Source organism: Oryctolagus cuniculus, chromosome 17 (assembly GCF_964237555.1).
Source record: "Oryctolagus cuniculus chromosome 17, mOryCun1.1, whole genome shotgun sequence".
Taxonomy (NCBI): Eukaryota; Metazoa; Chordata; class Mammalia; order Lagomorpha; family Leporidae; genus Oryctolagus; species Oryctolagus cuniculus.
In genome coordinates, this window is record NC_091448.1 from 51,218,122 (window position 1) to 51,245,927 (window position 27,806).

At 57.0% G+C, this 27,806-nt stretch overlaps 1 protein-coding gene across 1 annotated transcript; it reads right to left on the bottom strand.

Moving 5' to 3' along the window:
* On the bottom strand, positions 1 to 27,775 carry KIF1C (kinesin family member 1C). Its single transcript, XM_002718839.5, has 23 exons — positions 27,637 to 27,775; positions 25,884 to 26,004; positions 25,507 to 25,639; positions 25,006 to 25,082; positions 24,461 to 24,640; positions 23,754 to 23,819; positions 22,509 to 22,687; positions 22,311 to 22,422; positions 21,918 to 21,995; positions 21,701 to 21,766; positions 21,537 to 21,612; positions 20,988 to 21,066; positions 20,678 to 20,826; positions 18,771 to 18,940; positions 18,527 to 18,606; positions 18,338 to 18,413; positions 13,695 to 13,774; positions 12,814 to 12,908; positions 8,076 to 8,159; positions 7,509 to 7,695; positions 7,295 to 7,367; positions 4,988 to 5,602; positions 1 to 2,763 (listed from the first exon to the last, which is right to left on the bottom strand). The coding sequence occupies exons 3-23, from the start codon at positions 25,610 to 25,612 to the stop codon at positions 2,080 to 2,082; spliced, it is 3,312 nt and encodes a 1,103-aa protein (XP_002718885.2). The 5' UTR covers positions 25,613 to 25,639; positions 25,884 to 26,004; positions 27,637 to 27,775; the 3' UTR covers positions 1 to 2,079.
* Between the last annotated feature and the right edge of the window lie 31 nt (positions 27,776 to 27,806).

Here is a 27,806-nt window from a genome sequence, read left to right on the forward strand (position 1 = left end):
TTTACAGGTTTTTTTTTTCTTTTAATGTTTATTTCTTTTCATCTACTTCAAGATGGTAGAGTGACAAAGAAACACGTATTTTCCATTCACTGGTTCACTCCCCAAATGCCCACAACAGCCAGGGATCGGCCAGGTTGAAGCCAGGAGCCTGGAATTCAATCTGGATCTCCCATATAGGGGGCAGGAGCTCAAGCACTTGAGCCATCATCTGCTGCCTCCCAGGCACATTAGCAGAGAGCTAGATCAGAAGCAGAGCAGCTGAACCCATATGGAATGCAGGCGTCTCAAACAGCAGCTTCACCCGCTGAGCCACACTGCCTGCCCCTGCAGGGCTATTTAAGGACTAACTGAAAAGCACAGGGAATGCTGGCCCGTGGAGCACAGGTAAGAGGTTAGTGGGCGCTTCTCTGAATAAAGCCTAAACAGTTTGTCCACGTTACTAAAGGTTAACTCAAAAGGCTGGAAAAGTGGATTTTAAAAATTGTAGAAATGACCTATTTATATAAGGCAGCGTCTCGAGGGGAAAACAACCCAAGTGTGTTTTAAACCAGCAGGCCGCCCTTGCAGCCTCAAAGGACTCCCACGGCACTCCCCGTGCCACACAGCTTGCTCATCTGCAGGCAGCTTTGTATTCTATCATTTTCTTGCTAACAAGTAGTCTTCCTGGCCAGATTATAAACTTCAAGTAAACACTGTCGCCCAACTATCCATTATAGTCCAGACCTCGGGTCACTGTCGACAGGTCCCTGAAGACCTGGTGGTCCAAGGTGTCAAAATAAAGGTAGCCAGCAGCAGAGTATGAAACCAGCAGTTAACTTAATCCTACCCTTGGCTGCGCTGGAGACAGAGATCTCTGGTTTTGGCAGCTTGCACGTCAAGACTGGCTGCCCTCAGGAAGTTGTCGAGAAGTAGCTCAAATGTTCAAAGTGGGTAAAAGTGTTTTCCTGAGGACAGGATGAAAACACAGGACTCCAGAGCCGGGCGAGCGGAAGGCAGAGCAGGCGTACGACCCAACCTGCAAAACCTCGCTGTCCGGGCTCTGCCCTGGGCTGGTTGCTCCAAGCCAGAACACCAACCCAGTGCCCAAAGCACCTCATTGCCTAAGGCAAATAAACTACGACTTGAAATACTGAATCACGCCTTGCTGAAGGGCAGGGACCACGACAACCAGGGTCAAAGTAAATCGGGGAGGGGAGGTGCATTAAGACCAAACAACGCATCCGTCACCCTGGAAAACTGGCTCCTTGGGAGACCTTCCTAACAAGTTAGAGGATTTAAGGAAGCAAAGCCATGCCCACCCTGAATCTTTCTATTTGGGAAGGATTTGGTAGCAACCGCCAGGTGGGCATCACCAACTGGTGGTCCCTCTGCCCTCCCTCCCTGTCTGCAAGTCCAGGACAATGAGATTAGAGTTTGGGAGCAGAGATGGAGACACTGGGTGAGCACAAATGATGGAAGGGGAGAAAGAATGGGCTACACACCCTGAGGAAGAGAGGAGGGCGAAGTTCAAACCTGCATCTCCATCCCTGCCTCCACTTCCCTAACCTCCAGCGCCCTGGAGTCCCGCCAGACAACACGAGCCGCCAGCTCCCTGTGTGCTATCCTTTATTAAACGGGTCCTACATCCTCATGGAACTCCAGCCAAGACAGACAGCCCCCCCCCCCCCAATACAGCAAGGAGGCCCCAAGGGGAGGGGAGTCACTGGCGATCTCACCACACCTCCCTGGAAACAGAAACCCACCACAGACAGACGGACGGACCCACTCCAAAAGAAAGCCAAACACCCGGCTTCGCGGCACCCAGCCCCGCCCACCCACCCATAGCAGCGTTGGTGGGACCCAGGCCCTCTGCAAGGGCCGGCCCCGAGGCGGCCTCCCTCCCTCATCCTGCGCTTTGGTTTGCTCCCGGCAACTCCGTGCCCTCTGCCTTCGCTCAGCCTCCGGCCCAGCCACCCCCAGTCTCCTATCACCTACTCGAACCTTCTCTCTCCTCTGCGGCCTTCCCTGACCCCGGGCTCCCGGGCCAGTGGCAGCGGCGGCGTGTCTCCCAGCAAGGCCCTCCCTGCCGGGCCGCGGGACTCACACGGCCGCCCCGCTCTGCTTGAGGTCCGGCGCCGAGCGCTGCCGTCTCATCCGCGGAGGAGTGGTGTACGGCGGGTAGCGCGGGCCCTGAGGCCGCTGCGCCGGGTACGGCTGGGGCTGCTGGGGATAATAGTTGTGCTTTTTGGGCTGGAAGTGCTGGGGCTCAGGCTGCGTGGGACCCGATCCCCGGGATCGGTTCCCTCCGTCCAGGGAGTTCCTGCGGGGACGGTGGGACCTGCGGGGACTTGGAGGCCTGCGGGCAGGGGCTGCCGGGGCAGGAGTGACCTCCGCAGGGGGCTGGGGTGCAGCTGGGGCCTCCCCGCTCCCCATGGCCGCGGGCCAAGACTCCCGGTGCTGGGGGTTGCTCTTGAAGGGGAAGCGCAGCTTGCAGTCGTGCGGGGGAACGAAGCGGGCTGGGGGCCTGCGTAGCCCCCCGCCCCGGCCCCCTGAGCCCTGCAGTCCTTGCAGCCGCAGCTGCTCCTGCTTGAGCCAGCGAAGGCGGCCACGACGGAAAGCGGGGTCCTCCTCCATCAGCCGCGACACCCGCTCCCAGCTGGATAGGGGCGGCGAGGCGGGCCGGGCCGAAGGCACGGGGTCGCTGGACGCTGCCTCCTCCGCTGGCTCGGAGCCCTCTGTGGCCCAGGGGACCTCACTGGCTTCTTCATTCTCATCCTCATGGTCCTGGGAGGCAGAGAAAAGGAAAAGGGAGTAAGAGCTGCATCCTGAGGGGACAGGTGGCTTCAGGAGGGCTCTGGGCGAGGGGAGGCTGGGAGAGCCATGGTTGCAGAGCAGGACGGTCTGTGCCAACCCTAGGCCCACCACTCTCCAGCTGCGCGGTGGGGCTCTCTGGTGGCACCCCCTGACCTTCAGGGTCCTCATCTGTCCAATGGCATCATTAAATAGGGCTGCTAACAAGAATTAGAAAGTTCTATGAGGGGAATTCAAAAACATGTAGATAATGGAATTAAAAAGTAAGTTTACGGGCCAGTGCTGTGGTACAGTGTGTTAACACCCTGGCCAGAAGCCCTGGCATCCCATATGGGTGCCTGTTCAAGACACGGCTGCTCCACTTCTGATCCAGCTCTCTGCTGTGACCTGGGAAAGCGGTGGAAGATGGCTCAAGCCCTTGGGCCCCTGCACCTGTGTGGGAGACCCGGAAGAAGCCCCTGGCTCCTGAGACAGCTCTAGCCGTTGTGGCCAACTGGGGAGTGACCATCAGATGGAGGACCCCCCTCTCTCTCTCTACCTCTGCCTCTAACTCTGCCTTTCAAATAAATAAATATTTTTTTTTAAAAAGTTTACTTTGGTACAAAATGTGTTGAAATCTATGCACCTGAGGCGTCTTATAAACAGTCCTCGAGCGGTAGACCTTTGGCCCAGCAGTTAAGCAGCCTGCGTTCCAAATCAGAGTCCCTGAGTTCCAGCCCAGCTCCGGCTGCCTGCTAATGTGCACCCTTGAGGCAGCAGGTGATGGCAAGTAGTTGGGTTCCTGATACCCGTGTGAGAGACCTGGATTGAAATCCTGGGTGCAAGCTTTGGTCTTGGCTTAGCCCAAGCCATCACAGGCCTTTGGGAAGTGAAAGAGTGCTGAGAGCGATCTCCCTACCTCTCCCTCAAAAAAAAAGAAAAAAAAAAAGAAAAATGTGCATAATGAACGGAACTATGTATGCATTTAGAATATGTTGCACTAAAATAAACATCTCTCGGTTCCATTTTCTACACACTTTTCAAAAGCCCTTCGGATTTTTGGAGATGAACAGAGCGGGGAAAGAGGACAGGAAGCCAGTGTGGGGGTGGCTACAAGTGGACAAGAAGGGATTCACTGAGGTCATCGTTTCAGTAAAGGCCTGAAGTGAGGAGTAAGCCATTTGGCTGTCTGGGGGAAAGTGTCCCAAGCAGAGGGAACGGCAGGTTCAAAGGCCTTGAGGCTGGATTGTGTGGGCCCAGCAAGTTCAAAACACCAGTAAGGCAGCCAATGGGGCTGCAGTGGAGCGAGCAAGGGGCGTGGAGCAGCAGCCGTGTCCCGGGAGCTGAGCCTTTCAACTTGCTCTGAGCTACTGCCCCGGAGGGGGCGAGCTGGGACACAGCCGAATCCGTGTGTGGCTTCAGGAACCCCAGTGGCTAACACAGCGACTGGCACACACTAGACACTCACATGTTTACTGTTGAGTAGGACTACTTACAAAACAGAGCTAGGTGGCAACCCTACCACTCCAGAGCTACTGTGAAGATCAAAGGAGATATATATATATATATATATATATATATATATATATATATATAAAGGGTGCTAAACATTGTGTTTACCATGGCACACGTGGTTAACCACAGGGCTAGAGAGACTATAAGTGTCCACAGGAATGAATGTTTTGACTAGGGGTTAAGACATAGTGCTATGGCATAGAGGGTAAGGGTGCTGCCTGCAGTGCTGGCATCCCACATGTGCAAAAGTTCGAATCCCGACTGCTCTACTTCCGATCTAGCTCCCTGCTAGTGGCCTGGAAAAGCAGTGGAAGATGGCCCAAGTCCTTGGGCCCCTGCACCCATGTGGGAGACCCAGAGAAAACTCCTGGCTCCGAATCGGCCTAGCTCTGATTATTGTGGCCATTTGGGGAGTGAACCAGCACATGGAAGTGCTCTCTCTCTCATCACTCTGCCTTTCGTATAAATTAACAAAAAGAAAGAAAGAAAAGAAAAGCGGATTTGGGTGGGGGCCCAGGAACCTGCATTTTAATTAGCAACCAGGCATGTGATTCACAGACTCTACTGAGCACCACAGTGTTAGAGATCAGGGAGCTTTTCTGAGACAGAGGGGAAGGAGTTGGGCTGGAAGCAGGGGTCAGGTTCCCACAGGCGGGCGCCGGAGGCGGGGGCAGGGGCAGCCGGGAGCAGCGGGCCTGCCTACCTGGGTCAGCGGGATGACCCTCTCCATGCGCAGCATGCGGTCCCGCAGGGCCTGCAGCTCGCGGTCCTTGCTGCTGTTCTGCAGCTTCACCTCCTGCAGAATCCCCGTCAGCTTGTCGATGTGAGCCCGCAGGTCCTCCACCTCCGCACCGCGGGCGCCCTCGTCGCCACCGCCACCGCCGCCTCCACCTCCTTCCTCCTCACCCACCGTGTCCCACACATCCCGGGCCACGGCCCTCCAGGCATCCCCGGGCCCCTCTGGCTTGCCGTAGGTGCGACACAGCTCACGCATCTTGAGGGCGGCCAGGGCCTCGATCTCAGCCCGCCCGTGGCGGAAGTCGGCCAGGGCCACCTCATAGCAGATCTCCTTGACCGCCTGCATCTTCAGGTCAGCCATGGTAGCCCAGCGGGGGTCTTTGCCCTGCAGCCGCCGCCGTTGGGGGATCTGGTACACCCTGCGAGGGGCCCTGCGTTTGCCACTGCTGGGCAGACCGCAGCGCTTGACGATGGTCTGGACCGTGGTGGGAGGCAGCTGCTCTCGCAAGGAGGAGATCAGCCGCCAGCTCTCTTCGCAGGAACGCTTGTCAGAGTCGTCCCCGCTGTCAGAGTCTGCATACTGCCAGAGAGAAAGAGAGGTGGGTTGGGGGCTAAGCACATGCCAGGGCCCAGGGTCCCAGAGGTATGGCAGATGACCCCATCAGGGTGCTGGGGTCCCAAGTCCTGCTCCACCCCTTACTTCCTGTGTGCCGTTGGGGAGCCTGCTCACCCTCTGCTTGTTCAGACAATGGGGGGAATGACAGCATCTATCTAATAGATACGTTCCGAGGATTAAGCATTTAGAAGAGTGGCTGGTACAGATAAAGCAGTCCTCTATTACCAGAGCTAATCAAGTCTGGGATTCTGCCGTGTGTTGCTTAATAATGAGAATACGATGGGGCCGGCGCTGTGGCTCAGTAAGTTACTCCTCTGCCTGCGGCGCCAGCATCCCATATGGGCGTTGGTTCTGGTCCTGGCTGCTCCCCTTCCAATCAGCTCTCTGCTGTGGCCCGAGAAGGCAGTGGAGGATGGCTCAAGTGCTTGGGCCCTGGCACCCGCGTGGGAGACCAGGAAGAAGCGCCTGGCTCCTGGCTTCAGATCGGCATAGTGCCGGCTGTAGCAGCCATTTGGGGAGTGAACCAATGGAAGGAAGACCTCTCTCTCTGTTTTCTCTCTCACTGTCTGTAACTCTACCTCTCAAATAAATAAATAAAATCTTTTAAAAAATTAATGAGAATATGCTCTGAGACAGGCATCTTATCAGAGTGTACCTGTGCAAACTGATGGCTAGGCCACAGAATCTTAAGGGACTGGGGGCAGTACTGGGTACAATGGGTAAAACCACTGCATGTGACACTGGCATCCCATATCAGAGTGCCAGATTAAGCCTCAGCTACTCTGCTTCTGATCCAGCTCCCTGCTAATGTGAGGGAGACTAGGATGGAGTTCCTGGCTCCTGGCTTTGGCCTGGCCAGGACCCAGCTGTTGTGGACATTTGGGGAGCAAACCAGCAGACCAAAGAGCTCGCCTCGTCTCTCCCTTTTGCTCTGTCACTCTGCCTTTCAAATGAATATGTAAATCTATAAAATTAAGAAAAAGGAATCTCAGGGCCTGCATAGTAGCACAGCAGTTTAACCTGTGACCTGTAACATCTGCATCCTATCTGAACACTGCTTTGAATCCTGGCTGCTCCACTTTCAATCCAGCTTCCTGCTAACGTGCCTGGGAAAGCAGCAGCAGATGGCCCAAGTACTTGAGTGCCTGCCACCCATTTTTGGAGAATAAGATGGAGGTAGTTCCAGTTTCCTAGCTTCAGCCTGGCCCAGCCCTGGCCGTCATGGCCATTTGGGGAGTGAACAAGTGGATGGAAAATTCTCTCCCTCTCTCTCTCTCTCTCTCTCTCTCTCTCCCCATCCTTCTGTAACCCTACATTTCAAATAAACAAATACATCTCTTTAAAAAAAAAAAAAAGGATTTAAAAGCACTTTGAAAGAACAGCTTCAGGAAGCGACTGAACAGGTGGTACTTGGAGGGGCAGACAGGCATGGAGGCAGTGTGGGATCAAGCCTGGATCAGCTGGGGTAGGGGCTCTCCCATCCTGATGACATCTCCCTCCTAACTCTCCTCCTGGAAGCCTCCCTGCCCGTCACTGCCCATGCTGGCTCAGACAACACACTCTGAACCAGTCGTCCCGAGACGCAGCCCCACCGCTCATCCGTCCCCCAGCCCCTGCCCGGAACCTCCACCCCACCACAGCCCCGCCTGCCCTCACCAGTCGCTGCTGCTCTAGCAGAAGATCCGCTTCTTCCTTCTCTTTCCGGTACTGATTCTCCAGATCCTGCAGCCTGGGAGCGGGCAGGGAGGGAAGGAAGAGCCTTGTGGGGCCGCCTCAGGGCACAGAGTGGGGAGGGTGCTGTGGGGCACCAAGAAGATGCCGGGCGTGGGACCCCGGGCTGGGGAGGGACCGCTGGGCACCCATCTCGCACCTCTTCTCCATCTCCAGCTTGATGTCGATGCCCTGCTGCTCCAGCAGTTCCTTCTGGGCAAAGTTCCAGTCCACAGGCTCGGACGGGGGCCCCGGCGGCGGGGGCACCCCTCGTTCCCGTTCTAGCCGCGCCTGCTCCGGGTGATTGAAGCGGAAAACGTGGTTCTTGCCCATCACGATCCGATTGCCTAGAGACAGGAGGAGGGGAGAAGTAGAGTCTTGGCCCATAGCCCCAGATCCCCACACCCAAGGCCTGCAGGACCTTGCCACAGAGACCCAGGGCCCTCACACCCTCTGTCCCGTCACTGCAAGGCTGAGGCAGCCAGAGCCAAGAGGTGCCCTGGTTGATCCCAGGAACCACCCCGGCCCCATCAGCCACAGAGAGCAGAGCAGCTCAGCAACCTCTCCCTATTTCCCAAGGGCAGCAAGAGAAAGCCCAACGGGAATCCTCTACCTTCACTTCCCACTCCTCCTCCACAGTCTCATGCTATTTATCTATTTCAGGGTGCGATCCTAGCATGCACCCGGATCCTGTCCCAGAACCCTCACTCTGTTGCCCGTCTTCTACCTGACTTCAGCACCAGTGGCTCCGTCACAAGCTTCCCGTTGACGTACGTCTCGGCGCCTTCACACGGCTCCAGCGTGACCACCACTGAGCAGGAGAGAGGAAGGGAGAAGACCTGACTCTAGGGGAAGCTGAGTTATGGTCACAGACTCCCACCTGAACCTCCCAAAGCCACACATGCACCACCAGTTCACCCCCAGTACCTGTGGGGGTGCCACGGCCCCTCTGGTAACAAGCAGCACGGGAAAGGAAGAGCAGAAGGAGGGTTAGAGCCCCACCTACGATCGCCAGAAGCCTCTGCAGGGGCTCCCAACTCACCCACCACCACCGGCCCCAGCAGCAGCTTGGGAAACAAGTAAATCCCAGAAGGCTTCATTCCTCCCGTTCCACTGGACAGGGGCTCAGTGCTCATGCCTGCCTTTTCCTCCCTGGCTGGAGCTGGATCCTTCCAGCAGGCTCCTAGCCCACCTCTCTGCCTGATGCGTCTTAGAAACTAGCCCTGACTAATGTTGAGTCCTAGCCAACATACGACATGTCAAGTCAATCCAGCAGAAATGCCTGCCAATGCGCTCCCCAGTACAAATCACTGGGCCTGCTGCTTGCTGGGGCGGTGTGTGTGTGTGTGTGTGTGTGTGTAAAGGAGCGGAGCAAGCAGTGGTATCATGGAGGGACTCCTTGGGTCCCAAAGACCAAGCTCTGTGGCTCCTGCGCCAGGGACACCAAGCAAGTCACGTAACTTCCATGATCTTCCATAACAGTGGGATAATGATGTCTTTCTCTACAGAGTGGTTGAAGGGGTCGATCATAAACCACAAAATAATCGACAAACATGAATTTTCACCATTATTTATTTGTATAAATATTATTTATTATATAAAAATAATATAGACCCAGAAACCAAAATGAATGGAACATGAGGCAGAGATGGGGGGACTGCTGACCCTGTGGGAGGCCAAGGACAGCCCAGAAGAACTTAGCTGAGGGACAGAGGACTGGAAAGGACGGTGTGAAGATGATAATTTCGAGGGAATACTCAGAGACACGTGAGGGGCAGGCGTCGTGGTGCAGTGGTCTTAGCTGCTGCACGGGACACCAGCATCGCCTGTCGGAGCACCAGTCCAGTCCCGGCTCCTCTGCTTCCTATCCGGCTCCCTGCTAATTCCCTTGAAGGGCAGTGGATGACGGCCCAAGTGTTGGGGCCCCTGCCACCCATGTGGGAAACCAGGGTGGAGTTCCTGGCTCCTGGCTTCAGCCTGGCCCAGCCTCAGCTGTTGCAGACATTTGGGAAGTGAACCAGTGGATACAAGCGCTTGCTCCCTCTCTCTCTTTGTTGCTCTTCCTTTCAAATAAATACATCCATAAAAAGAGAGACTGAACCTCACTGGGGAGGAGTGATGGAGAAGAGGACTGGCAGAGAGCCAGCTGAGGGCATTGCTGTGTGCCCAGGAACAGCAGTGGGGGCGAGGGCCAGACGCCAGAGGCTAGGACGGGTACCGGTCTATCCTGCCTTACTTCCTTATCTCCACCAGGCCCCAAAATGCTTTCATTGATTCCACAAAAATCAACCCCTACTATAGGCCAGGTACTGCTTTATTTGGTTTTAGAACCTCATAAAGAAATAAAAGCCCCAAAATCTTTGCTCTCGCAGAGCTTATCTCTAGCTGGTAAGAGAAACAATCAACAAGATAAACTATAATAATTTAATGCTGATGATTTTAAACACAGCTGAAGTCTTGCTAAAGGAGGGCACAGATGTCACAGAGGGAAAATGGGGTCAGCTGCGGAGAGGACTGGCCTTCTCCCTGCCCTTGAACATACAACAGTCCCACAGCCCAGGGCAGAGCTCACAGCACAGCCCCCAGGGCCTGCCATGCTGTGTTCAAATTCAGTCCTGCCATTTCCTAGCTCTGTGGCCTTGGGCAAATCACCTTACCCAAGGGCCTCAGTGCCATCACCTGTAAGTTATGCAGGACAATGCAAAGGCATCAAGTCAGTGAGCAGGAACTATTTTTCTGTGTCCCAGTCTTCTCTGTTGCTGACCAAGTCTAAAGTCTGACATTAAGAACAGGGGCTTGGAGGCTGGCACTGTGGCGTAGCAGGTTAAGCCACTGCCTGCAATGCTGGCATCCTATATGGGTGCTGGTTTAAGACCCAGCTGCTCCACTTCCTTTTTTTTTTTTTTTTTTTTTGACAGTTAGACAGTGAGAGAGAGACAGAGAGAAAGGAGTTCAAGACCCAGCTGCTCCACTTCCAATCCACCTCTCCGCTATGGCCTGGGAAAGCAGTAGAGGATGGCCCAGGTCCTTGAGCCCCTGCACCGGTGTGGGAGACCTGAAAGAGGCTCCTGGCTACGGATCAGCACAGGTCTGACCATTATGGCCAATTGGGGAGTGAATTAGCAGATGGAAGACTCTCTCTCTCTGCCTCTCCTTCTCTCTGTATAACTCTGACTTTCAAATAAATAAATAAATCTAAAAACAACAACAACCACCACCAAAAACAAAACCCATGAGCTCAGGGGCCAGCACTGTGGCACAGCAGGTTAAGCCTCTGCCTGCACTAGCATCCTATAGGAGGGCTGGTTCAAGTCTCGGCTGCTCCACTTCCAATCTAGCTCCCTGCTAATGAGCCAGGGAAAGCAGCAGAAAACGGCCCAAGTGCTTGGGTCCCTGCCATCCATGTGGGATCCAAGATGAAGTTCCAGGCTTCCGGCTTCAGCCTGGCCCAACTCTTACTGCTGTGGTCATTTGGGGAGTGAACCAGTGGATGGAAGATCTCTTTATCTTTCTATCTGTCTTTAGCCCTGCCTTTCAAATAAATGCTATGATTGACAACAATTAACAATATTTCAAAATTGTAGGTAGACAGGACTTTGCATGTTTCCCACACAAAGCAATGGTGTATGTCTGAGGTGAGGGATATGCCCGTGACCCTGATCTGATGATGACATACTGTTACTGAAATGTCACACCCTATCCCACAAATACGCAATCACTCTGTGTCAATTAAAAATAAAAATACTGGAGCAGGTGTTTAGCCTAGCAGTTAAGACACCCGTGTCCCACACCAGAGTGTCTGGGTCCAGCTCCAGCTCCAGCTCTGGCTCCTGACCCCAGTTCCCACCCATGCAGACCCTGGGAGGCAGCGGTGATGGCTCAAGTAGCTGGGTTCCTGCCACCCACATGGGAGACCTGAACTGAGGTCCCGGCTCCTGGCTTCAGCCCTTGGCCGTTGTGGGCATCTGGGGAATGAACCAGCCGATGGCAGCTCTGTCTCCTTGTCTCTCAAATACATAATTTTTTTTTAAGTGCTGACCAGCACACCCCTGTCCCCTCAAAGGCACACACAGCGCACAGGTCTGAGTTGACAGTGAGCTCACACACACCATGCCCTTCCCCTCAGCTCCTTGTCTCCACACCACCACCACCCTATTTTCACAGAGTTCATATTTGGGCCTATCTGAACCCAAACCATTCCATTTTTTTTGAGGTAACTAAACCAGAACGAAGTAGTGACCTCAAAGATACACGCTGACTGGCCAAGGACTGTTTGGTTAACATGTCGCACAGGCTACTGCCTCCATTCCCAGGGCCTGAGAATGCTGCTCTGGCCTTACAAGGGCGGAAGCCTTTGAAAGTTTTGGGACCAGAGAAATACATGCTTCCATTTATTTCCAGAAACCTTTGCAGTCATAACCACATCGAAGCAGGTTTTCCACAAAGATAAACTCAGGTATCACTGAAACAAATATGTGTTTTCATTTAAAGAAAAAAGCGGGGGCTGCTGTAGCACAGCTCTGCTTCCCATCCAGCTCCCTGCTAATGGAACCCGGGAAGGCAGCGGGGATGACCCAAGAGGTCGGGCCCCTGCCAACTGTGCAGGAGACCCGGATGAAGCCCCTGGCTCCTTGTTTTGGCCTGGCCTAGCTCCAGCCATTGCAGCCATTTGGGGAGTGAATAAGCAGATGGAAGATCTCTCTCTCTTTTCTCTCTCGGTCACTTTGCCCTTCAAATAAGTTAATTTTTTTTTTTTTTTTTTTTGACAGGCAGAGTGGACAGTGAGAGAGAGAGACAGAGAGAGAAAGGTCTTCCTTTGCCGTTGGTTCACCCTCCAATGGCCGCCGCTGCAGCCGGCGCACCGCGCTGATCCGATGGCAGGAGCCAGGAGCCAGGTGCTTTTCCTGGTCTCCCATGGGGTGCAGGGCCCAAGCACCTGGGCCATCCTCCACTGCACTCCCTGGCCATAGCAGAGAGCTGGCCTGGAAGAGGGGCAACCGGGACAGAATCCGGCGCCCCAACCGGGACTAGAACCCGGTGTGCCGGCGCCGCAAGGTGGAGGATTAGCCTATTGAGCCACGGCGCCGGCTTCAAATAAGTTAATTTTTAAACCTGACCAGGGTACTATTTTAGACTAAAAATAAAAACATCAGAGAGGTGGGAGGGGTCAGGATTTCCCCTTTACCAAAATCCCACGCTCTGGAACACCAGGACGCCAATCCTGCCTGGGACCCTTGCCACGCCCAGGTCCTGCAGTTGTCTGCATTCTCACTGTGGACACAGAATCGGGCCCTCGGGGCACCCTCACTGCTTACCTCTCCCCTCGACTGCAAGCCCCTCTAAGGGCGAGGGCAAAGATGAGAATGAGCCCTCGTTTCTCTGCTTGACCCAGGCCACTGTGTGGGGGACACAGGACCCGCCCCTCTCCCCACCTGGCCACTGTACTCTCGCCCACCAGCCATTACCTTCTCCATCAGCCTGGGGGATGCTCCGGAACACACAGTGTTGCTCCCGGATGAACTGTCCAGTCAGCTTGATGTCCACATCTACCTGCCCAACCCTGGGGAAGCAATGGCCAGCGTCTTCTGAGAATGTCCCAGGCACTCACCCAGCCTCCCTTAAACATGAGATCATCCAACCCAATGAGCCAAGCATAATTATTCCCATTACACAGACGAGGAAGCTGAGGCCGAGGGAGGTGCAGCAACTCGCCCACGGTCATGCAGCCTGGCCATGGTGAAGCTGGGATTGAGCCCAGGTGTGCCTGCCTCCAGAGTCCATGCTCTTAGTCATCCTGTTCTACAGCAAAGGGCAAAAGGAGCCCCAGCAAGGACCCCACTCTCCCCACTCGATCGCCCTGATGGCTCACTCCCTACCCATGAGGGTCACCCAGGATGGCCCATGGTGGGACAGAACCCCATTAGCTTCAGGAGACTTTGAGCCCCAGGGTGTCATTAGCACCTGCCCTCAGCCACCAGGACACTGCCGCTCAACCACGTAGGGCTGGCCCTGTACCCTCTTCCCTCCTCCGCACAGGGTCCCACCAAGGAAGGTCAAGGTAGCGGTGTCAGGGACTGGGAATGCCGTGCTGTTCCCGGCAATTCTTCCGCCCCAGTAAGTCAGACCATCCATGCCAGTGTCAGCCTAGTTTGGTCCCAGGAGGCCTCTTGCCCCAACCAAGCTGTTGGGTTAGAGCAGCATGACCGCCAAGCAGGCAGGCTCAGCAGCTCGCCAGAGATGCCAGAAGAGCAGGTAGGGCTGCCGGGGCAGCTGTCCAGAGACCGGGGGCGCCTCCAGGGACCACCCCGCTGCGGCCACCTCCCCCAGGCCGCCGGGTACATGCTACCTGGTGATGCCATCTTTGATGTGGTAGAGCAGACATTCAGACATCAGGGGGTCTTCATTCAGGTTCACCAGGTGGGGAGTCTGAGAGGGAGAGGAGGCCGGTCAGAGGAAGGCTCCTGTAAGACTTGGTCAGGCGGGCCCCAGAGCCGACAAGGGGGAGGAGCACGGGCGGACATCCCTGCAGTGTCTGCTGTGTGCCTGCCCTCCCGCCCCCATCATCCCTCTGCCCAGGAGCACCGCTGGTCCTTAGGTTCCCCACCTCCCACACCGACCGCCTTCAGGACGGCCTGACCCATGCGTTCCTTCGAGGCCGCGTCTCTTCAGAGGTATCTCGCCCCACCGGGCTCCCTGTCCTGTGTGTCACTCCTGTTCAACATCCAACATGGGGCCGGCAGTGGGTTGAGTCCCAGCTGCTCGACTTCCAATCTAGCTCCCTGCTAATATGGCGGGCAAAGCAGCAGATGGTGGCCAAGTGCTTGGGTCTCTGCCACCCATGTGGGAGACCCGGATGGAGTTTCAGGCTCCTGGCTTCAGCCTGGCCTAGACCCAGCCATTGCAGCCATTTGGGAAGTGAACCAGCAGATGGAAGACCTCCCTCTTTCTCTCTCTCTGTAACTGTGCCTTTCAAATAAATAAATAAATCTCACAAAACAAAAAACAAATAGCAAACAAGACACACAAACCCATTTCTGCAAACCCACTCTCACAGTTGACTCCCAAACTTCCCTGGCCACTGCCTCTCCTTAGTCACTGCCTGCTGCTGTCCCTGCCCCAGAACCCTCTGCCTGAGCACACACACCCCCCACACCGCCTGCCCAGTTCCATCCTGCACAGCTGGCTGATTACGCTGCTCTGCACTGAAAGCCCAGCCTGCACTACCCCCTGCCCCAAGCACCTTTGCCTGACCTGTTTCTGTGAGGACACCTCCGCCCTCCCCAGGTATGCAACCCTGGGTATCTCGCAAGCCCTGCTTCCTGTGCACCGGCTCATGCTGCTGGCTGCCACACCCGGAGAACGTCTCTCCCTACCATCTGTTGCCTTGGCCTATGCCTGTCCTCCCCATGCTCCACCCTGGCTGCCCAACGCCCTGCCCTCTCCACAGGCCTCCCAGCTTCCTGCCCACACCACACAGAGGCCATGCCTTGCTTCTCCACCAAGACCTCTCTGGTTGGCACCCCACGCCCACCTAACTTGAGCCCTGCCTTTTGCCCTGGCCTCCCTGAGCCTTCTTCACATCAGGGCCCCAGCCCACCTGTCCTGTCCCCTTCCCAGTGCCCTTCCACCTCCTCTGTGCTCCTGCCCAGGGAGCTGCTGGGCATGGGCTCCAGGAGGCGGAGCAGCCTGCACGAGCTGCTCACTCAAGGCAACACCATGGCACGCCCCCCATGTTCCCTCTCCCTGGCACAGCCCCGCACGCCCGTCAAAATCATCCACTTCCATTAGGTCCCTCAGTACGCCGCTTCCTCCATGAAGCTTTCCTAAGTCTCCCAACCCAGCACAAGACTCACTGCCTCCACTCACGGATTTACTCTCTCCCACCCCCACCCCACGAGGTGCCTGGTGGGACAGAGGCGAGTCAAACCTGGACACTGCAGGAAATCAGAGCGACCGTAACACAGACGCCTCACGGCAGTTTCTGATCGTTTCATGCCCTCACCTGGCTCGTTCGCTTGTTCCCAGGGAGTTGAGTGCCCAGTGTTCTGGGAGGGACTCACGTGCAGAGGGACAAAGGGAAGGACAAGGGCAGTCAGGGAGCTTGGGGCGGGGGTGGGGGCTCCACGGGAAAGGCACTGCAGGAGCTGGTGTCCGTGGGGTGAGGAGGCCGAGGGCATGCAGAAGGAAGAGCGTTCCAGACTGGACAGAAGCATGGAGGTGGGCAAACAGCTACAGCAGAGACTGGTAGTGGGCTTCTCTAGGACCCACCACGCGGCGTGGGAGTCCAGGTTGCGTCCACGGTGCAACCTGTGTAAATCTGTGCCCGCCCTTCCACCCAGGCACCCCGGCTGCCGCTGCTCCGTTTCCAAGGGACATTCCCACCCCTCCCTGGGACAACAGCAGACACTGATGGGCTCTGGAAGCAGAAAGCAATCCATCCCTGGGGAGAGGAGACACGATTTGGGGCAGTGCTTTTCAATCTTTCTTTGGCCCTGGAACTCTTTGTTCAAATGAAACCTTATCTAGAAGTCCAATACGTCAAACAGATAAGCAAGGAGCTACCCGGGCTCAGGGTGGGGGTGGGGGACCTGGACGCTGCCCTGCCCCCGAGAAGGAAGCTCAGAGTTAGGTTTGAAAATCACGGATTTAGGAAGTCCTCAGGCCTGGAATGTAGGGGTCCCACAAGAGCTGGCCATCTCTAAGGGTCCTGGCTCGCTCGCTCGGAGACAAAACTGTATCTTCTCCCCTAGCACTTCTACCTGACCGTGCCCAGATCGAGCCACGCCCACATATCCATTTCCCCGTTTCTAACAGCCCTCCCTCCTGCAGTGTGTACACCTGTTAAACACATGCAAATACACTCACTCTCATCACCTTGAGAAAAATGCAAAAGCAAATGACTGGAGCATCTCTTTGGCCCCATCATGTTGGCATAGAGTAAAAAGTCTGATTAACCCAGGATGCTGAAAAGGGTGAGGGGAAACGTGGCCTCGTGTGGGTTGCTCTTGCGGGTGTAAACAACAGAGCTGCCATCTGTGGAGGGCACTTTGGCACGAGATAACATTTTCACGTGGCTTCCACCTGACCTTGAATCTGCACTGTTGGAGATTCTGTTCTACAGGCGAAACACCTACATAGAAGACCATGTGTTGTAGCATTGCTTGTAGGATAAAGAACAACACACAGCTTAAATGTCCATCAGTGGGAAGCTGGTGAAATAAACTACCCTATACCCACACGATGGGATACTCTGATGCTGGGAAAAAGGCATCCTCGAAAAATAAAGGCTGCAGCCATGACTACTAGAGAGAGGCCATGTGTGTGGCTGTGTGTAATTACACATCCAGGACACGCCCGTACACGCACAGACTGTCTTTGAACACACCAGGAACTGAACAAGAAGGTGGCCCCTGGGAGAAGCAGCTGGACTTTCCACCACACACGCCTTGCCGAGCTATCTGACGCCCTCGCTGGCATGTACTATCTTTACGGGAACAATTAAAAGCAAAAGAAGAGCTCTCTCCACTGGGTCTCCCAGCTACAGGAGGTGGCATCTGTCTGTGGTGCCAAGCCCTCCAGGGAAGGGACACCCACCCCGTCAGTCTCCCTGCTCCCTTCTGCCTGTCATCCACTCCTGCAATGCTGGTGGAAGCACCCCGGTACACCCAAAGGTGGCTGGAGGCCACACTGAAGGCCTCTGTACCCCCTGCCCTGCAGACATGGCTGGGTCCCAGGAGGGTCTGGTTCCTTCAGAAGGAACCCCAAAGCCCTCGACACCCAGCCCTGGCCCAGGCCCCTCGGCCTGGCTCGCTGCCCTGAATCATCCACCCACAACTCTCTCACTCCCTCGCTGCGGCCTGGGCCGGGCGAGACAAAGTCTTCTCCCTCTGTGATCCCTGCTTGCTAACAGTTTTCCTGATGGATTGACTCAGAGACCACCCCCTCTTCCAGTAACACACCCCGCTTCCAGGCAGCCCCCAGGGACCCTGTCTGGCCCAAAGCAGTTTATCTGATGTATGCCCTAAACCTAGTCTGCTTCACACCATGGACCAGACAGGCTTGGCTGCTTCACCGGCGGGACTGGAAGTTCCTGCTCTGCTCGAACTCGCCCCACATCACCCTTCGTGGTGTGCGCGGTACAGCTGTGCTGGCTGCCGGTGCCCATTCTCTCCGGTCAGTCCCTGTGCGGTGCTGGCTGTTAAATATTTTGAATATCATTCCAACCTTCAGCTGAGCCTGGACATTCCTGCTCCATTTCCTTCCTTCCTCTCAACAAAGAGTGCTGAACACCTGCTGCCCGACACACAGCCCGAGCCTGCTTGGTCTTGTGTTGGCCCCAGTCCTCGCTACTCCATCCATCTTTCAGACTCCATTTTCCAAACAGCCCCAGGCCTCACGGACGCGCAGCCCCTGGCTGCACCTGCAGGCACTGCTCTCCCCCTGCAGTCCTGCCTTCTCAAGTTAGCCTTTTACGGACTGAATATTTTAAGTTAATTTTTTTTAGTAGGCAACACGGAATTAGGGTACAAAATTCAAATGGTACAGAAATTGTGACTTAGGATCCAAAATTCAAACGATACAAAGGCTGTGATTAAGTCTCTATCCCAACCAATCTCCAATTTCCTACTCTGTTTCTGTCTCCTGAGCTATCGCTGTGATCGGTTTCCTATGAATCCAGAATGAATTCTGTGCAAGAACTCACATGCACATGAGTGAGTTTATATTTATAGAGACCTAGATTCTAAGCAGCTCTTTGCAATGCCCCCACAGTCAGGAATGCCGTCATCTTCCTGTGGCCCCTGGTGTCCTTGGCCACCGGCGTTTAATAAGGACACATTGGCTGACTGACGGAGGGAGAGGGACAGGGAAGAAGCGGCAGGGGAGGGACGAGTCAGGGAGCCTAGAGGGAGACGTCAGGACGGGAAGTTCTACCCTGCCCACTCCAACCGTCTTCCCTAAGCATCCAGAAAGCTGCCCACGCCTCCTCACCTTCTTTGGAGAGAAGACGCCCACAGTTCCCCCATCCTCGCGGACGGCGACCCCCATCTCAGCCAGCAACGCTTCTCTGGGGGCAGAGGAGAGGCAATGTGGGTCTGCTGGTGACCACTCCCACAACCGCCCACCGCACAGGGCCCAGCCCCCTGCCCAGGTGTGGGCTGTCAGCCCAGGCCCTCGCACCTCTCCATCCTCAGGGCTTCTGTCTTCCGCAGCTTCTCCTCCCAGGTCTCGTTCAGCTCGGCTATGATCTTCTCTGTCTCCTGGGGGCACAGGGACAGGCAGGGATGAGGACCGGGAGAAGCACCTAACGCGGGGATCACACTACTCCTGGAAGTCCTCCTCCTCCTCCTTCAACCAGGGCTTTGTAGAAGTAAACGCCCAGCAGTCCCCAGACCCTCTCCCCTTGCAAACTCCAGCTTCCCACCTGCAGCCTCTCCATGGCCTCCTCAGGCCCAATCTGGGGCTCGGCGGTGGGCGAGAAAGACGGCTCCAGCTCCCCGTTATGTGTGGGGGGAGAGGAGGGTGACGCTGGGGCAGTGGGAGATGATACAGCTGCCAGAGCACCTCCAGGACTCCCCTCTTCCGCCTTCAGGCCTGGGAGGGAGGACGATATAGGAACAAGGCTAAGGAAAAATGGGACTGACCAGAGCCACAGTCAAGGCCAGGAGCTTCATAGGGGGCTTCCGAAGCCATCCATCTGGTCAACCTCAGGCAAGAGGCCCTCCTAAGCAGACTTTGGAAACAGGCACCCATCCTGACCTGCACCCCGGGAAAGGAGAGCACCTTACTGAATGGGGCAGCTGCTCTTTCCACTGCTACAAGACTTGCTGAGCTGACATGAAATCAGCCCCACATCACGTGTGTCCAGTTTCCAGTTCTGCTCTCTGGGACACGAGACTATTCTACATGGTAACCCTTCTAACACTGGAATGTGAACGTCCCATCTGCCTTATCTTTCTCCTCGTCCCAAGAATTCGGTTACTGGGGCCAGTGCTGGTTGTTGTGGTGCAGCAGGTTATTAAGCTATCACTGCAATACCAGCATCCCACGTGTGCGACGGTTCAAGTCCCGGCTGCTCCACTTCCTTTTTTTTTTTTTTTTTTTTTTTTTTTTTGACAGGCAGAGTAGATAGTGAGAGAGAGAGAGAGAGACAGAGAGAAAGGTCTTCCTTTTGCCGTTGGTTCAGCCCCCAATGGCCGCTGCGGCTGGCACACCGCGCTGATCCGATGGCAGGAGCCAGGTGCCTCTCCTGGTCTCCCATGTGGGTGCAGGGCCCAAGGACTTGGGCCATCCTCCACTGCACTCCCTGGCCACAGCAGAGAGCTGGCCTGGAAGAGGGGCAACCGGGACAGAATCCGGCGCCCCGACCGGGACTCAAACCCAGTGTGCCGGCGCCGCAAGGCGGAGGATTAACCTAGTGAGCCGTGGCGCCGCCCACATAAAAAAACTTTGAAAAGAAATACCCCTCCTCCTCCCACTGTGCCCCTTAGCACCCTAAATATCTTCAGTGTGATGGACCCCAAGACTGCACGCAGGGCCCACGTCTGCCCCATCAACACCCTCTCCACATATGTGGTTTCACAGCAGTGAGGCTGAGCACTTTGTTCTAGGGCCATTGTGGTTAACTGTTAAGGTGAAGTCCACTGAAACCCCAACATTTCACAGAAGCTGCCATCAGGAAAGCACCCCAGGCCGGCGCCGCGGCTCACTAGGCTAATCCTCCGCCTTGCGGCGCCGGCACCCCAGGTTCTAGTCCCGGTCGGGGCGCCGGATTCTGTCCCGGTTGCCCCTCTTCCAGGCCAGCTCTCTGCTGTGGCCCGGGAGTGCAGTGGAGGATGGCCCAAGTCCTTGGGCCCTGCACCCCATGGGAGACCAGGAGAAGCACCTGGCTCCTGCCTTCGGATCAGCGTGGTGTGCCGGCCACAGCATTGGAGGGTGAACCAACGGCAAAGGAAGACCTTTCTCTCTGTCTCTCTCTCTCCATCCACTCTGCCTGTCAAAAAAAAAAAAAAAAAGGAAGCACCCCAGCGGCTTCTTCACAATTCACTGCTTGGACAGTAAGCGCAGGCCTTGCCAGTTATTCCTACTCCTGGCATTTATCAGCTCCAGGAGCCTGTCAAGGTCCTCGAGCCCTGCTTCTCCCCGGGATGAGTGCCTTCCAGCTCTGTGACATGTGAAGACGCTAAGTCCCCCTCCATCTCCGTGTCCAGGACACCGAGACATAAAGGGCTTCATGGAGGGCGGTCCTTGCCTGGCCCCAGGCTGGGCAAAGGCCAATGAGGAGGGATGGGGTGGGCCAAGGGGCAACCCCAGCTGTCCTGGAGCCTCTACCTCCTCCCAGGGCAGAGGCCGAGAGCCCCTGAGCCATGAGCAGTTCCCGCAGCCGGGCCACCTCCTCCTGCAGCTCCCGGATGAGGCGGGCATTAGGGTCCTCGTTGATGACAGCATTGCAGCGGATTTGTTTGGTGCGGTCGGCGTACCTGAGCAAGAAGGGAGGCTTGTGACTGGCGAGGCCACAGGGGCCCCCGGTCTGCCACCTGCCTCCCTCTCGGGTCTCGGGACAGTGTGGAGGGGCAGGGTCCCGAGGAACCAGCCCCTGGCTCTTTTCCTGCGCTAACCCCGCCCCTGCCAGAAGCGCCACCTGAGAGTGCTGAGCGTTTCCTCATAGTTGATGTCAGCGGGGCTCAGGGCTGCAATCATCGCCGTGCGGGAGTTCCCACCTGTGAAGGCAGAGGAGGGAAAAGCTTTGGCTGAGCTGGGTCCTAAGGAAAACCAGACAGGACTGCGGGTCAGGGCGCCTCAGTGCCCACACTAAGGTCTGCCAGGGCCACTGTGTGAGGTCAGGTGAAGCTAAGAGCTGAGGAGCCAACTCGGAACTCCGGTGGCCGGAGGGGCGAGGGCCGCAGACACGTGTGAGCTTCAGGGCAGTCACAGATGAACCGAGGGATGTGGGCCAGGGAGGGGCCGGCGGTGGGCGGGTCAGCAAGGCCCTCAGCTTGGCAGGGAAGGTGTGCCCTTGATCTTGGCATCAGGGAATCTTCAAAGGATGTTCCCTGGCTCCGGGGTAGAGTCAGCAGGACAATGGGGACTTGGGATTCGAGGGGTGGCCAGGGTATTGGTAAGATGAACCAAGGGAGGTGAGTGGGATGATGGCAGGGTCAACAAAGAGAGAGAAGGAGGCGCCCCTCACCCAAATTCTCTTTGAGCAACCAAGTGAGCACAGAGTCCCTGTAAGGAATGAAATCCGACTTCCGCTTCTTTGATTGCTGGAGGGGGGAAAAGGGAGGGGGCTTAGGGTGGGCCACCCGTGCGCCCTCTCCTGCGCCCCTTCTCTCCCCAGCCCCCCGGTCTCACCATATCCGCGAGGGCTGAGATCACCTTCCCTAGAGTCGTCAGGGACTTATTGATGTTGGCGCCTTCCTGAGAAGGGAAGATGAACGGGGGATAAGACCCTCCTCTTCCAGTCGGACCCTCCTCCTCCTCTCCCCAGCGAGAGTCCCAGGCCTTGACCAGAGACTCCACACGCAGCCCTCAATGCTTCCCCCAGCTCACGCGAGCAAAGTGTCCTCACCTTCAGGCGCATGCCACGGGCCCCTGAGGAGTCGGCACGCTCGCTCCCCGCAAGGTCCACCAAACTGATCTTACTGACCTGGGGTGAGAGGGAACAGGCAAGAGGTGACAGGGGTCGGAGAGGGCAGGCAGGCAAGCCAGGGGGGCACCCAGGAGGAGGAGCCAAGGGAAAGGACAGGAGGAGACAGAACCTCTAACAGCGATAAGGCCCCCTCGTGCACTTATTCCTCGTGTACGCAGATTTCCAGGCCCATCCAGGGCCAGACAAGGGACGCATAGAGGGATCCAAGCCCTGCCCTGAGAAGTCTCATGAGGAAGCCAAATAAGCAGAGACTGCAGCACACTACCTGACGGGCCCTCCCCGGGGACAGGGGACGGGGCGAGGGGGTCCCACCTTCTCTGAGTCCAGCCCGGTGAGCTGGTCGTGGCTGCGCTGTGTGAAGACGATGGTGAACACGGCATGGGAACGGCTGCTGGTCTCATTCATGTTGGTGGCGGCCACAGTCCTGGGGGGGAAGGGAGCACTTCCTAGGCGCTGTCCCTCAATTTCCCAGCCCCGGCTCCTTCCCTGCGCTCCACGCGCCTGCCTCACCGCGCCTTATTTCCACAGTCCATGAGGTCGGCAATGTCTGCGTAGGAGGTCACAGCCAACTTGGACAGGTCCTGCACATAGGGGCCCAGGATGGGGTGCTCCCGGACCCGTAGAGAGCCCCGACTCTTGGGGTTCAAGAGATCTCGAACTCGCTCACAATAGATCTCCATGTAGCTCACCTGAGGGGGGAAGCAAGTAAGCAGTTACGAAGCTGGGACCGGTGCTGTGGCAACAGGTTAAGCTACCACCTGCAAAGCCAGCGTCCCACATGGGTGCCAACGGGAGTCTCAGCTGCTCCACTTCCAATCAAGCTCCCTGCTAATGCACATGGGAAAGCAGTGAAAGATGGCCCAAGCGCTTGGATCCCTGTCACCCATGTGTGTGAGACCTGGATGGAGTTCGGCCTGGATCAGACCAAGCCATTACAGCTATTTGGAGAGTAAACCGGCGGATAGAAAAATAGACATCTCTCTCTCTTTCTCTTCCCCTCTCTGTAACTCTATCTCTTAAACAAATAAAGTAACCCTTCTTTTTTAAAAAAGATTTTTTTTTAAATTTATTTGAGAGGCAGAGTTACAGACAAAGAGAGGGAGAGACCAAGAGAAGGGTCTTCCATCTGTTGGTTCACTCCCCAAATGGCTACAATGGCCAGAGCTGAACCGATCCAAAACCAGGAGCCAGGAGCTTCTTCTGGGTCTCCCATGTGAGTGCAGGGGCTCAAACACTTGAGCCATCTTCTACTGCTTTCCCAGGCCATAGCAGAGAGCTGGATCAGAAGTGGAGCAGCCGGGACTAGAACCAGTGCCTGTATGGGATGTCGGCGGCACTGCAAGCGGCAGCTTCACCCACTACGCCACAGCCCTAAGCCCAATACAGTAAATCTTAGAAAGAAAGAAAGAAAGAAAGGAAGGAAGGAAGGAAGGAAGGAAGGAAGGAAGGAAGGAAGGAAGGAAGGAAGGGTAACAAAGCAGCAATAGCACAGGACAGAGCTAATGTGAAGCAGGCCTGGCACTGGGCATTCCACACACACTGGCTCACTGGCCCTCCCCCCAACCCCAGGAGGTGGATCCAATCATTAGCATATCCCAGGTGAACAGACTGAGGAGCTGAGGGGTGGACTCACCACCCAGAGTCACAGTAAGCAGCCGAGCCAGGACTGGATCCGGGCTGTGTGACTCCAGATCACTGCACTCTCCCGCCTCCCTGCGGAGCCCCCTCCCAGCCCCTGCCAAGACCGGGGCTTACCTCCACAGAATAGGACAGCTGCGCACTCTGCTTCTCACTAACACGAGAGAAGAGGTCTTCACAGAGCTGCAGGGGGGCACAGAGAAGCTCCTGCTCACCGCACACCTACGGTGCTCAGCCCTGGGCCAGGCCCTGTCCCAAGGGACCCCATCTGACACCACATCCCTGAGAAAGGGGTGATTCCCACTTGACAGATGGGCAAACAAGAGAGGCTCATACTTGCCCAGGGTCACAGGTGAGTATTTGCTAAGAGTGGACATGAACCCAGGCGTCCTGACACCACCCCCCACCCCCAGCCAGTGTGCACCACACTGCACAGCCGGGGAAAATTATGGCCAACTCCCGGTTATACACAACTGGCTGTTTCTGCCATTGGTACACATAGCCTGGAGAGGACCCACACTCATGAGTCATTATGAGACACAGTAAACAGTAGTACATGGGAAAACTAGGGCTCACAGCCAAGGCTCTCTGATGCCAGAGCCTTGGCTTGTCTCACTGAGCCTTGCTGCCTCTGCTGGGAGCAAAGACACCCCCTCTCTGAGCCCTGGTGTCCAGGTTGCAGCCAAGCCCTATACCTAGCAAATCTCCCATCACTAACAGCCTGACAGAGCCAGGTCTCTGCTCCGTCATCCTTAGACCCCTTTCCTCGCTACCTCCAGCAGATGCCCCTGACCTGGCTGCAGGGCCGGGTCACAGGTGTGTACCTGGGGCACGATGCCTTGCTGCCCTGGCTCCTGCCGCCCCATCATGGTGTAGGATTTCCCAGCTCCAGTCTGTCCATAGGCAAAGATGCACACATTGTAGCCTTCAAAGGCGTGAAGCAGCATTTCTTCTCCAATGTCCCGATACACCTGCTGCTGAGACGCAAACTGCGGGTCCTCGGACTAAGTGAGAGCGGGGCAGAGAGAGACAACAGGAGCGCTGGATGACCTGGTCCTGAGTGTCCCCATCCCTGCAGTCCTGACCCTATCCCTGACGACTGCCCCCCACCTGCTTGCCCCCCACCATCACTCCCACTGGAGGTCCTAGCTAGTTCCTGAGAGCCCTAAATACCCCAGGGGGCTTCCCCTGCCCAAACTTAGCCCTCTTCCCAACCTGCAGGTCCCACCCACCCTGATCCCAGGGACTCAGTCCTCCCAGTCTGGTCTTACACAAACCTCCTGGAAGGCCTATTTCCCAGCAACACCCCCTCACCAAGACCTGACCTCCTGCCCTCACAGCTAAGCTCTTCCCCAGCCCGCAACCTCACCGAAGTGTGTGACCAGTAGGAGTAGTCGAAGGTGAAACTCTTGGTGGCATCTTTGCCTTGTTTGGGATTGACGATGGCTGAAGAGGCAGGAGAAGACAAAGGACGGAACGCCCACGTCAGGTACTCCCAATCTCTGCCCACTCCCCCTACAAGCCCTCGACCCCGAACCCAGGCATCTCACTTCCCATCTCTGTCCTAGCTCATCTCTCCCCTTTAATACTCCCCACCCCCTCCAGCCACCAAAGCTAATTTTGGCTTCCTAGGACCCGCCCCCACGGAGCTGCCTCCCTGGATTGGGCAATGGAGGGCATCAGGCCAACATTCCCCCTCCCAGGGACAGGAACATGGAAAGGCCAGCCTGCCCCAGCCCCCGCCCTTACAACCAGCACCTGCTCTGTGCCCGGCACAGCCCTCCTCCTGGTTCGGCCCAGCAGGACTGGCTCGCGTGGTGGGCCCGGCCATGCCTGCCTGTGCCCACGCAGGCCCCTGGGACTCACTCACAGGTGGTGTTGCCCTGCATGCTGACCACACACTTGGCATCCTGGCTGGTCTCCCGGGCATTGAAGGGCCGGACCCTCACTGCCACTTTCACCGAGGCACCAGCCATGGCTCCAGACACTCCCACCCTCCTCAGCTGGAGGACAGAGAAAGAAGAGGAGGTCAGAACCACAGCGGGGTGGGGTGGGGGGACCCACACATTGCCTCCCAGCTTCTCCTTGGAACCAATCTTCCTCCCACCCTTGCCCTGCCCCTCAAGGCCCCAAGTCCTATTCCCCTGGACTTCCTCCCCGGTCTTGAGGGGTGCCTGAAGGTATTCCAGCCTCTCTCCCCAGCCCAATCCCCGTTTATAGGGACCTGGGCCATGCCCCCAGGATTACCTGGCGTCCTGGCCCCAGAGCAGGGTAGCTGTATCAGTTCTGGCTGCCACCGGCCCTCGTAGGGGGAGCCCCATCCTATACTTGGGGCCTGGCCACACCAGCTGGGGCTGTGGGGGAAACCCTGGTTGGGGGAAGAGTGGTTAGGAGGCACCTGCAGCTCCAGAGGTCTGCCTGGGGTTGTGCAGTGAGCAGGCAAGGGATGGAGGGATGTGAGGAAGGGTAAGCTGCCCCTCTGCAGCGGCCGAATGCAATGTGAATCCAAGGACAGGGACAGTGATATTTTTATTCCTCGTCACTCGCAAGTGCACTGAACGTTCTGATAGAGGAGAGAGTGAGAGAAAGAGAAGCTGCACAGAGGGCGATTCAGAGAGAGAGACGCATGGGCAGAGACGGAGGGAGGCAGGACGGGGAGAGAGGGGCAGAAAGTCACAGACACCAAGGAAAGGAGAGAAATAAGACGGAAGGCGAGGTTGAGGTCACGCTGGGAAGCAGAGGATGGGAGGGGAGAGGAAGGAGAGACGCAGACGATACCAAACAGAGCTATGCAGCCAGCAAGGAGGCAGCTCTGGCCAGAGGACAGACAGGGAGAGCCCCCAACACAAAACCCACCACACGAAACTTGCCCTGAAGTTCTCCCCCAAGCTCAGCAAGGGAGGAGCCTGTTCCCTTCGTGGCCCACCACCTCCCCAAGGGAAGCAGAGACTGCCGGAGGTATAGTGCAGGCTGGGATCCACAAGGCCTGCCCTGTGGGCCCCAAACCCCTTGCCCAGCCCCCAGCACTTCCTCCTCAGGATCCCGGACAATGGGCAGGGGAGGGTGGGGTCATCCTGTATCCATCACACAAGCCCCAGGGCTCCACCACTGGGAGACCCAGAATACCTGGGGGCTCTGGGGGCCTCCACGAAAGGGGAAAGGAGGGAAAGGAAGCAGGTTGGTCCCAGCCTCAGCCTGGGGCTAGTGCTACAGCGCCCGATGCCCTAGGGAGAGTGCCAGGAGGGAGCCCAGGAATGTGGGTGATCGGGTGCCCACACCCTGAGAGGAGAGGCTGAGCAGTCCACACCCACGGATAGCAGGGTGGAGGGCTCTAGAGAGGGATCAGGGATGCCGCACACCCACCTGTGGCTCCCAAGGACCCCAAACCCCTGTCATGCCAAGCCTCATCTCACCACCTTCCTCCGGGGCAGAACATGGGAGCGCTGAGGGGGTCAGTCTGTCCCAGGACAGGAAGGGAGTAGCAGAAATCACTAAGGCCAGCTCAGGAAGAACAGACCAGACCCCACCTCCCCGGGGGAAGGACACCGGCGGGGACCTGTGGTGATAGCGACACGGTTACCCCTAAAGGGACAGAGAACGGGGAGGCTGGGCTGGGGGACAGCGGCGCAAAGGAACAGGAGCAGGGACAGGGGCAGCTGTAAAGCAGCAGTGGGATACAGCAAAGAGCCCGCGGCTGGGGCGAAGCCGACCGACACGAAAGGGGCGCTTGGGCCACCTGCACCTTGCCGTCGCGGCAGTTCTCAACCAGGCCGCCGCCTGGCTGCCCCGGGCGGCCACGCGGACCCCGTCCTCCTGGCCAGCCCACCGACGGCCGCTCGGGCCTGGCACCTCTCTGCGCCTCCGGGACAAACAGCACATGATCCCGGCTCCCGCGCCGGCCCGGGCCCCGCCGGGCGGTGCAATCGGGACCCCGGCTCCCCGCCCCCCAGCCCGGCGCATTCCTCCGCGGGCGTCCCCTCCCTTCCCCCCCAGCTCTCACCTCGTCTCGGCGGGGCTCCCGGCGCAGCTCGGCTGAGTGCTGAGGGACAAACTTTCCGGGAAGCGTGAGACGGGAGCGGGGGCGATCCGAGACCGGGTCGGGGCTGCCCCCGCCCCTCGCCGGGTCCCGGGGCGGTGGGCAGCGGACTCGCGCCCCCGGGGGCGGCAGCA

Bases quoted from the DNA above. Each gene is read 5' to 3' on its own strand.
- KIF1C (XM_002718839.5), bottom strand. From the start codon at position 25,612: ATGGCTGGTGCCTCGGTGAAAGTGGCAGTGAGGGTCCGGCCCTTCAAT. The intron at 25,083-25,506 runs GTGAGTGAGTCC...CTGCCTCTTCAG, and splicing joins CATGCAGGGCAACACCACCT to CCATCGTCAATCCCAAACAA. The intron at 18,414-18,526 runs GTGCGAGGGCCT...CTCTGCCCCCAG, and splicing joins GAAGCCCTGAGGATGGAGAG to AGAAGCGTTGCTGGCTGAGA.